The 11,167-nt window shown below is 38.5% G+C and overlaps 1 protein-coding gene across 1 annotated transcript; it reads right to left on the reverse strand.

The window, feature by feature from the left end:
* Window positions 1-1,863: 1,863 nt before the first annotated feature.
* Window positions 1,864-9,676, reverse strand: LOC101310786 (peptidylprolyl isomerase domain and WD repeat-containing protein 1-like). Its single transcript, XM_004294422.1, has 13 exons — window positions 9,563-9,676; window positions 9,160-9,245; window positions 8,506-8,594; window positions 6,685-6,939; window positions 6,419-6,540; window positions 5,847-5,922; window positions 5,608-5,715; window positions 5,326-5,502; window positions 5,006-5,223; window positions 4,477-4,609; window positions 3,171-3,394; window positions 2,617-2,770; window positions 1,864-2,422 (listed from the first exon to the last, which is right to left on the reverse strand). Coding segments are annotated over exons 1-13 (1,728 nt in total). The 5' UTR covers window positions 9,565-9,676; the 3' UTR covers window positions 1,864-2,338.
* Window positions 9,677-11,167: the final 1,491 nt, after the last annotated feature.

The raw sequence follows: 11,167 nt of genomic DNA on the forward strand, positions 1-11,167 counted from the left end.
AACTATTTTCTGTGTCTTCTCTTCTTCTTTTCTTTATTTCACAACACGTTATCAGCACGACTTTACACCCACCAAGTTAAATTGTTAAATTATTCCATTGTAGAACAAGTATTTGAAGCTTAGGCAAGAAACCAAGACTGGAAGGAATTTCACCCACCAACTTGTTGCCACCGAAAAAGAGCCAGGTGAGCTTGGAGCAATTGGATATGTTGGTAGGAATAGGGCCAGTAAATGAGCTATTCTCTAAAGGCAGTACCTGAAGCCTATGCAAATGCCCAATTTCTGGAGGAAGTTCTTGAGTGAATTTATTGTTATCGAGAACAAGTTCCCTTAGAAAGCTCAGATTTCCAATGTGTGCGATAAGGTGCCAGCCAGGGCAATACCGTGCATGGAGGAGAGGTTCAACACATTGACCCTGTGAAGATGCCTTGAACTGCAAGCGATACCGTGCCACAAGCAGAAGTGGATGGAGTTATGGAGCTTAAAACGCGGTTGGGATCATGCTGAATGTTGTCTTTGATGGCTAAGAGCTTATCAGTCTCCCATCCTTTCGGCCTAGAGCTGAAAGGTTGGTTCAAGTGCATGGAGGAGCTAAGACAGCAAACATATATTGCGTTAAAGAGACAGCATACTATTAAGACCATCACTTCTGCCGCGAACACCCCCATTTTGTTCAAACTTAGCTTGAAGAAGATCGAGTCGCGGTGCCAATCTGAGACATGTCAAAGTAACATATGGACTATGTTGCATGTGGAGTGTCGGACACTCCCAACACGGCGACACGCGCCCAACACGGCCCGACATTCCACGTAGTTTGTTGAAAAATGTTGACTTTTTTGAAATGTTGACCGACTCGCCAGGTCATCTTACGACACGCCACGTCAGCTTTTGTCAATTTTATTTTTTATTTTTAAAAAGAAAAATAGAACGAAAACTTAAATAGGTAGTAAATGTCGCGCAGTTGCATACAACAAAGAGAGGAAATGACGCAGACGAAGAAAAGGACGAAGATGTTGCCCATTCGATCTCTTCTCTCTCCACCCATTAGTTCATCTTCTTGTCTATTAGGTGATAGAGGTTGTTAGTTGCTTAGTTGCTATTACCCAGTTTTGAAAACAAGCTACTGCCCAGTTTATGAAAACAAACTACTGCTCATGTTGTTTTTCTTTAATGTTATGTTTTAGGTGCTAGAGGTCTGTTACTTTTAATGTTGTTAGTTATCCACTTTTATCATTTGGATTTGATTCTCTTTGATGTTATTTCATATGGTTATGCAATTGATTGAATTTAGAACATTATTTGGTAATATAATGAACTTATTTCATATTTTAGTATCTTTTTTATTTATTAAAAATACATAAATATATAATTCTATTTACCGTGTCATAAACTCAATTTTTGAGTTTTATCGTCGTGTACCGGAGTGTTATGTCACGATGTCCGTGCAACTTAGCATATGGAGGATCAGATCATGGGAGCAGAGTATTGACTTGCTTATATATTGATTGGCCATACTATAATTTCAAGTAGTCAGTCACCAACGACCCATTGTCTTATACTGTCGGGAAAAAAAAGACCCATTGTCTTTACTTTTGATGTAAAGAAGTTAGCGGTGATCATTCAGTTCGTTCTAGCCGGATGAAGTTTAATATTAATATCATGTCGCTTCTCTATACTTAGTGTTTTGTATTCCATCATCCGTAAAACATAGTTTGTCAGCCTGCAACTAAATGACATGGAGGAACTCCATCCTTACATGAAGTCAGGTCTACGGGTAAGTTTTCGGTTTTCAGTAACATTTAAGCACATTTACTTCCTAGATCGACTGTTAACGTTACTTTAATAAGGTGTGAAGAATGAGACTGGATTTTAGCAGGAAATATAATCCTAGCTATTAGTTAAGTAAAACTGCGTAAAAATCATCAATGGCTGTTGTCTGTGCCAGGGAGTCGAACAGTCCATGTTCGGGTCAGTACACATCAGTAGCTAGGTTTTCTCTTTAGCTGGGATTTGCTATGATGCAGTCAAGCATATAACAAAATTATGAACCACAGAAAATGGTAGGCAGTAAGTTCAGCTTCAGAAATCTCTTCGTACTAAAGAGCTGACACTGGTACCTGGTTCTTCCCCAACAATGTAATCCATGCTCCTTTGTTCCATTTTCCGACCTCCAGTTGTTAGCTCCAAGCCTCCAATTTCCTCATTCTTACAGTGCCGAAACAATGGTGACCGCAGGTAAAATGATGGATAAAACAAAACCTGAATGCAATCTGTTCCCTCCACATGTCACCAAAACACATCATGTTCAGACAGATGACTGGTCTACCATATATGAGCTTTAAGACTTGGGGACAGTGACATTCAGAATTTTCACATCTTGGTGGGGCTTGTCATCCTTGTTTGTCTTTACTTTTTCTATAGCCTGCAGAGAATGAACAAGAGTATCACAGCTATGATCCAAGATATATTACTTCAATTTGCATATAACTTGAACTTGCATTTGCCATCTAGAATGTTGTCATCCCAGTTAAAAGCAGATTTAATTGATATCTTCAAGACATTAAGGCATCAAAATATGCATAAAAAATCTCTCATAAAAGTTTAAGCAAATCATACCTGAACAACATCCATTCCCTTAATCACTCTTCCAAAAACTGTGTGCTTGTTGTCCAGCCACGGAGTGGCTACTGTTGTGATAAAGAACTGAGATCCATTTGTGTTTTGGCCAGCATTTGCCATTGATACCGTAAAAGGCCTATCATGTCGTAAACTGAAGGAACACAAACATCACATCAATGAACATTTCAGTTATAATAGTCAGAGCAATATGAAAGCACTAGTCACTACAGCAATTAGCAATTACTGTTGCAACATATTCAGCTGCCACCAGGGTCCATTGGGGAAATGGAGATTACATGCATGTGTGGAGTGTTCATATGTGGGTGTTAGTACCGAGTAAGCACGGAAATATGAGAAGATTTTATATATGTTAGCCCCATTTTCTTTTCTTGTCCAAGTTGCATCAGGGAGTAAGAGAAAAATATCAAATTATCAATTATATATAGAAACAGATTTTCTTTACTTCTTTTGTGGGCAGCTTAAACCATTGAAAAACTGCCAAGCATCCAAACAAGGTATCAGAAATCTGTAATCACAATATGATTATTTACCTTTTGTGAAATTCATCCTCAAACTCCCTTCCCCAAATAGATTGGCCACCAGTACCATCTCCCAAAGGATCTCCTGTTTGTATCATGAAACCTTTGATGACGCGATGAAATATGAGGTTATCATAATAGCCATTCCGGCAATGTGTTGTGAAGTTCTCCACAGTTTTAGGGCATTCTTCTGGATACAACTTCATGTGTATGTCACCCATTGTTGTATGTATAATCTGGGAAACAGGATATAGAATTGTTAAATGACAATAAACGGGGGGAAGAAAAAAACAAGAAATAGATGATCAAACAACCTGCAATCCAAAGGTATGCAGCAAAGTGAAGTATGGTGTTACTGAAGCCATAGTATGTTTAAGTAAATATGCAAACCAATATACATCTAAAGAGCTAATCCACAAAAAGGTTTTTCTTTTCTGTTTCTTACTCCACATCTAGTAAAGAGAACATGCCCTATTTCCCTTTTATTAGCATTTGGTTCCCTAACTAGTAAATGCCACAACCGTTTAGTCACAAAGGAAGAAAAAGTACACTTCAATTGAAACATAACCAACGAGGATAATATTGGGTAGAATGTACGGGAAAATTATTGCTATGATTCTCTCTTCTTTTTCTATCCTCTTTTAATCAAACCCTAAAACCCTGACAAACCCACTTCACAGAACCCATGCTGAACCCTACCGTCTAAAAGGAGACAGGAATTAGTAGTTAGTCATGCAGGTACAGTGAGTGAAGGTTCGAACCCAGAGCACTAGGGAATTGGGAACAAACCATGGGCCTAGCCATTACTACTCAGTTGGTACTCATATGTATAAAGGGTTCCTAAATTAGCTTTAATTGACCTAAGAAAACAGAAATGGCATTCCTTTGTAGAAAAATATTTCCAAAGAATCTTTATAATACACGCACAACACACACAGAATTTCAATTATGAAATGCAACGATGAATCTTTATTTTACTTACAGAACATAACCAAACAAGTACTTGTATGATCCTTTCTTTCTTTCCTATATCCTTTTACAATCTCCTATTTCTAACATATTCTGCTGAAAAATTAAAGAATCACACAGAAGAGAACATATAAATTTCACCCAGGTTTTAAATGAGATTGTACTTCTACAGTTAACGGGATTTGAGATTCCTAATGCATGTCCTCACGTTTCATATTGTTCTCATCTCGCAACTAAATAAATTATTAGATTTAACTTTTGATTACAAAAACTGTAGTACTTCATGTGTAGAAACATAGAAGTAAATGGATGAGAAGATCCATTATTTCCAAGATAGAAAGTAACTCACCACATTGTCAGGTAGGGACGTTGTGACTGATTTGCCTATATCAGAGGCAGCCAAGAGTTCATCAGCAGGAGGCTTCTCATTAAACACATCTCTTCCCTTGGTTGCATCTTCAGGCTCTTCCGGTTCTCTTTGACTGATTAGAGCACAAAGAAGAGCAATCAGATCAAATAGTCCCTGAGGAATGGTGTCAAATGTAGAAGACCAGCTAGATACACCAAGACGATCAGAATATATAATTAATAAATAAATAAATAAAGTAAAAAAGAAGTTATACTCTAGAATGTATCATGAGAGGTACACTAAGACTTTAATATGATCAACAAAATATCAATAACATACACCTCTCAACTTATTTGAGCCTAGATCGCATCTGATATCAACAACCATGTAACAAACTCCAAACAGCTAAAATGACAATAAGAACATACTTGCCCAAAAAACAAAAATAACACCAATATCTCAACAAGTACTTAAAATTGTTCAAAGTACTTTAGTACCCCTTTTTTTGGGAATGAAAGTACTTTAGTACCTGAACAGATATATTCTGTGTTTCTTGAAGGCACAACATATGAGAGTGGGATCTGACAGAGGCTCTTTACTCTCATTGGCATTTGCTGCAGCTGCAGGAATTTTTCTAACTTTTTTACTGCTTCTGTCACCTTGGTACAAGGCAATTCTCAAAAACCTATCATTGTTTTCCACTTTTCCCAGAATGCGGGCAACTTTATTAGTTTGTAAGTTTACAACCTACAAAAAGAAATTACAAATATGAGAATAATATGTAATAGGCTTTCATATTATTTTTTTTTGGGAGACGTATAATCCTATTAAATGACACTATTATCTTACTTTTATCCCAAGAAGAGTTGGATATATAAGAAAATTTGAGCTCTCATCAAAAACTGCATTCGGCTGTGGTGCAGTTTCTGTTTTCTCTATTTCCTTCTCAACAGCCATTCTTCGACCAAAGTCTATAGCTTCCAGCTGGTACAAAGGTACGACACTTCTTTGGAGATCCTGGGCCACCTGGTAAGGACAAGATATTTGACTGAAGTCGTCTCCAAAATATTCTCAAGCACATCAAGAATTAACATAATTACAAAAATTAAGCAATTAATAAGTAAGCATTACCTCAAGGGATTCATCATAAACTCGACGTATTTTACCAGTTAGAAACCAAAATACACGTATCCTACGATCAGGTGAAGTAACCGAAAATTGTTTGCCATCTGGACTAACCTGAAGAACCAGGAATTGAAATTTGCTAGTAAAAAGTAGTTTATTCTCATACAAGAAATAGTTAAAAACACGATTAAGCATTATCCAGTCATACAAATAGAATGCTACATGGAATGGATTGTATACAGTACCTCAATAGAAGAAACTGAAGTTTTGCATTTCACAATGTCAAAGAGATTTGTGTCACTTTTGAATCTGAATTTCATCCTGCAAGCACCAAATGAAAATAATTGGTTACAGACATTCATGTCTACTAGGAAGGACACATATTTAAGAACCTGATAGTCATTCATTCAAGGATATATATATATATATATATATATATATATATATATATGAACTATGGGTTTGAGTTATTTATTTGGTTATGAGAGGGAAAAAATATCAGAGGATACACATGTCCCAAATAAGAGTCACCTCCAAATTTCCTAAACAAATATGCAATTTTATCAGCAGTCTCTAAGAATTCTTGCATCAATTTCTAGTCAATCTGGCCATGATAAAGGTTAACTAAAAAATTGGTAACTCTTTCTAGTCCGACTACAACTGTAGAACTGTTGTTAAAAAAGATTCACAAATTTCATATAACTCTTCGATCCTCACTGTTTACTCTATAAAAGGTTGGTGAATGTATCCAGAGTTAATGTATATGGATGAAGGAGAATTATTATATTAACATGTCAAAGCAGTAAGACACACATACCCATTCTCTGGGAACTCAAGTGTAGCAGGATTCCAATATTCAATCATTCCCTTCTCATCAGCTGATATCACTGTATCATATTCATGATTGTATTTCATGATTTTCACCGGCCCCAAGTGTATCTACGGAAAATGATAATTAAACATGTCATAAAACTAGAAGGGACAACTTTAATAAAACTACTTAACGATGCATGTATTCCCTTCTTTGGAAAAACAAAAATCATGGTGAAGAAAGAAATGAAACATACAATAGTTGCAAAATACCTTTCTGGATATTAAAGGTTTATTTTCACCAGCCCTTGCATCAAAAATGTGTACGGATGATGAGTTTCTATCACTGATGGCAAGCCTAGCTTTGACATCCCCTTGTTTATAGACCCACTCAACAGCACCAGGAACAAAGGATGTTTGAATCATGGCCATCATATCATAGTTGACAACATCATATATCTTCACAGAAAGATCATTTGAAATTGTACAGCAAAGCAAACCATCAGCACTAACCTGCAAAGCAAAGTCCTGTCATGGTTCTGACTGTGGTAACAACAAGATTTGAAAAATCTTTTGCTGCCTTGCCCAAAATAAATGGGTGCGTAATAAACTGAACTACTGGAGCATTACAAAACAAACCATCCACTGTTTCCAAGACCCTCAGGAGTACAGATGCTCTCAGGACATGTCATTGGTAGTCATCATGTGAATGGCAAAAGCATGACTAATTCAAAAATCATAAAGCATGAAGAACTCAACATTATTTATGGATTTAATCATTAACTTCAGAATTAAAGAACACAAAGTCAGAAGTCAATTTTGTTAGCTTGGGTGCAAAATGGGTAAGGTTTCGGGAAGACTGTTGGATAGGGGAAAAATTATGTAACCCCTTTCCTCGATTACACAGAATGTGCTGCTATCACAATGTACCTACTGTACCATTGTGTGTGAATCCTAGAGTTTTGGGTTTCCTGAGAAAGTAAATGATGAAGAGGTAGGTGAGTAAACCTTGTTTCATGGGACTTTTGGCTTTGTGGGGATCCAAATCGTACTTGTTCGATGAAATCTTGCTGATTCCATCTAGACCTGATAGAAGACAATGGAAGTTGGAGTAAGGAGACTCCTCTTTCTATTTTTAGTCCCTCACTTACAATTTGGAAACTGAAGTACCTCGTAAGGTCTGTGATATTATCCAGAGAAATGGCCTTCTTGATCACTTTTACCCCATCGGTGTGTGATAGATAAAAATGCTACTGAAAGATCAAATTGTTTGCTGCTTTATTGTCCAATTGCAGTACCATTTTGAAAGAAATTCTTTTAGGGATCAAATGTAAACTTGAATATCGATGCATCATGTTGCCCTATTTTCTGGCAGATGTAAGTTTTTCAGAGGTCAGGTTTCAGGAAGATGTACTGGGATGAAATTCAAAATTTTCAATTCCCTGAGAAGAGAAAGGAACAAAGGGGGTCTTTAAGGGTGTAAAGAGGTCAGAAGGTCGACAACATGAGGCAAAGGGTTCATTTCTAGGCTTCACTTTGGCATCAATTTTCTTCGAACTTTAGAGACGGTTATTTTCAGGCCTTTTCATGATTGGGAATGTGGCTCGCATTTACTATGTAATCTGGTAAGCTGTAACCCAATTTGCTACCTAAAGCAGGGGACACCTAATCCCTTGCAGTGTGCTTTGCTTGTCTATTAGTAAAGAAAAATTACTCATAAAAGTATAATGTTACTCAGCTTTTGCTTAAGTAAAAGACAAAAGTTAAGAACTGCTTGGAACACGTCTTCCATCAATCAAGATTTGAAGAAGCTAAACGGAAGTTCATTCATTTAGTGAGTAACTTTGGTTGCTGTGTCCTACCACATCAAGAAATTTAATGGCAAATTAACGTGATTTTTTATGTGTCCACATTCAGAATTAGAACGCTTAAGAAGCAGGATAAATAGGAAGCACATGCACCTAGATGTGTATGTATCACTACTATCTGATTCCAAGCTCATAATCAATCCGTTGTAGATTAGACAAGGCAGTAATCAATCTAAAAGCAAGATGGCATGGTATGCATGTAATGAGGTAACAAAGTTAAACTTACAGCTAGACCTTCAATGGGACCAAGGTGGGACCTAAAATGCTTTGCAAATTCAATGCCAATGGGCTTTTTCTTCCAAAACTTCAAGTGTCCTGGTCAAAAGACATGGAGAAATGAGGAAAACAAAAGGCTTATCTATATAGAAGTAACGAACTGAAAACAGCCGAAATGAGCGAATGAAAAAGTGTGAGGATTAGCATGCACCAATTCAGCAGTCATCAACTAGATAACCACCGGTTAGAGTATAATAAAACTTTTTCTTGTTGAGGCATTACTGCTATAATTATGCTTGTGGATAAAGAAAGTTGCATCCATGCTTGTGTTTAGACACATTCCAAAATAGTATGAAACTGAGTATCAAAGAGCTGTGGAAACACCATCAGCTAAAACAAAGGCTTCTCTTACATTGCACGAATTTCATTGTAATAATACAAAAACTAATACAGATCCGTGTATACACACTGTCTGAGTGCCAGCTTAATACATCGGAATGTTTGAAACATGTCCTTATAGAAATTCAGCAAGGCAATCCAAACCAAAGCTTTCCAAATAGCCAATCACATTAAAATACTATGCTAACAATGCAAATGTAGCAGACAACATGCACAATAAAACTGGCAGACCTATATAGCACATTCAAGCCAAGAGAAAATTTACCATCAACACTTCCAGTGACCACAAATTCGGCCGGGGACACAGCAACATGAGTAACCACATCTCGGTGCATATAACTCTTCTCATACCTGTGTTCATGCCGCCAAATCAAGAAAACAAAACCCAGTTTTACAAATAGTACTAACAAAAACAAAACTCTTCACCGAGACAAACAAAATTAATATCAAAAACTTGCATTTAACACATAGATTTGCTAATTTGCCACGAGCCTAGGGTTTAGGGTTTAAGTTATATAGAGCCAACTAACATATCTACTTCAACGCAGGCATTCTCAGTCACAAACTGTGGAACTCAACCGGAATTCAAACCTATAATTCAATTTAACAAATCAAAAATTCAAGTCCGATCTAAGGAAGATTAGCTTAAGAGTGAAGAGATGGCATACATGAGAGCGGAGGGTAATGCGTCGAGGTAAGCCTGCTCGAACTGAAGAGGCCGCTTGGGCCGAGCACGAGGCGCTGGGCCGGGACCGACTATCGGCTCATCCTCACTCTCCGCAGCGATCGTGCTACCGTTCTGAGGCTCCTCCTCCATGCTTGCTCCTGCTCGAAGCTTGAGCTACAGTGAGAGTAAAACGTTGTGTGCGTCGGGGTCGGGGCGTCGCCGGAAGTAGACCGGAGATTGAACGGAACTCGAGTGCTAGTTTCGACTGGAAAGATGCTGGAGTGGCTCTGTAATTGGGCTTGGGGATTTTGAAACGACGAAAGAATGGAGAGCGGTCCGATTAGGAGGTATAGTACAATAAAAACCCGAACCTTTTATACTCATCTTGGTCCGGGTTATGATCCGAATTTAGGAGGTATAGGACCACAAAGCTGTACAAGCCCAAATTTGTGCTTCTTCGTTTGGGCCTCTCTTGTTTCTTTAATTAGTTACCCACAAGTAATGCTGTAATGGGTTTTTTTTAGGGAAAATTCTCACTAGCCTTAAATTTAGACATTTTTTTCCCAATAACAAAAATATATTTTAAAATTCCTATCAACCCAATAGACTCTTAGAGACTATTCCCACTAATAAAATTTTTGACTTTTTATGTTTTTTCGTGACCAAATTTCCCTTGTAGATCTCTCTCTCTCTCTCTCTCTCTCTCTCTCTCTCTCTCTCTCTCTCTCTCTCTCCCCACCGTACCGGAAAAACGAAACAGAAGCTCACCATCGCCTTCTTCCACCGCCGTTTGGCTCCGTCAAACCCTCGTCGGGAGGACTTCCGGTCCAACCTCAAAACCCTCGCCGTCATCGGAATCTGGATCTCGGATCCATCTGTCGCGCCTAACCCGCCGTCGCTTCATGCTCCGCCACAGAGTTCGGCTTCAAAACGACCACAGTTCCAAAAGCCTCCCTTGCCATCGCTGAAGCCAGGGAACACGAGTCGCTTTGCCACCGTGCCGGTGGCGACAACGATGGTGTAGGCCTCAACGACGTCGGAGGTGGTGGTGAGTTGGCCGTCGGGGGAGTATTTCGGAGTTGGCAGCGGTGATCTTCTGCCTTGGGTGCAGAGAATAATTTGGAGGACTTTGCCTAAAACTTTTGGCTGTAAGGTAAGTACTACTGTGTTGGTTTTTGGTCATGGTATTTGATTCCGAAATGGAGTTATGGTTGATATTAGATTTTGAATTGGTGAAGGGTAGAGAACCCATTAAGTCATGATACTTAGCAAAGTAACAAGTACAATGCTAATGTTGATGGAGTTTTTTGTTTGCAGAGCATATATTGGTTGTTCTGTGTTGAATGCGGCAGAGCAAAATATATTGGTTTGGTTGTTGTTGTTGGTGAGGGGTTTAACGGTGGAGAAAACGTAGGTCGTCTGCCCCTACTGCCCCTAGTAGACCCCATACTGCCCCCAGTAGACCCCATACTGCCCCCAGTAGACCACTGGACAGACCTCCTATAGCCCTCAGTAGACCCCCTATTGACCCTAGTAGACCCCTGGACAGATCTCCTACTGCCCCTAGTAGACCCCCTACTCCCCCTAGTAGACCTCCTACTGCCCT

This window comes from Fragaria vesca, linkage group LG3 (assembly GCF_000184155.1).
Source record: "Fragaria vesca subsp. vesca linkage group LG3, FraVesHawaii_1.0, whole genome shotgun sequence".
Taxonomy (NCBI): domain Eukaryota; kingdom Viridiplantae; phylum Streptophyta; class Magnoliopsida; order Rosales; family Rosaceae; genus Fragaria; species Fragaria vesca.

Coding starts and splice junctions, on each gene's coding strand:
- LOC101310786 (XM_004294422.1), bottom strand. Junction 5,923..6,418: donor CTTGAGTTCCCAGAGAATGG/GTATGTGTGTCT, acceptor TGGTGCTTGCAG/GATGAAATTCAGATTCAAAA. Junction 5,503..5,607: donor TTTATGATGAATCCCTTGAG/GTAATGCTTACT, acceptor TGTCCTTACCAG/GTGGCCCAGGATCTCCAAAG.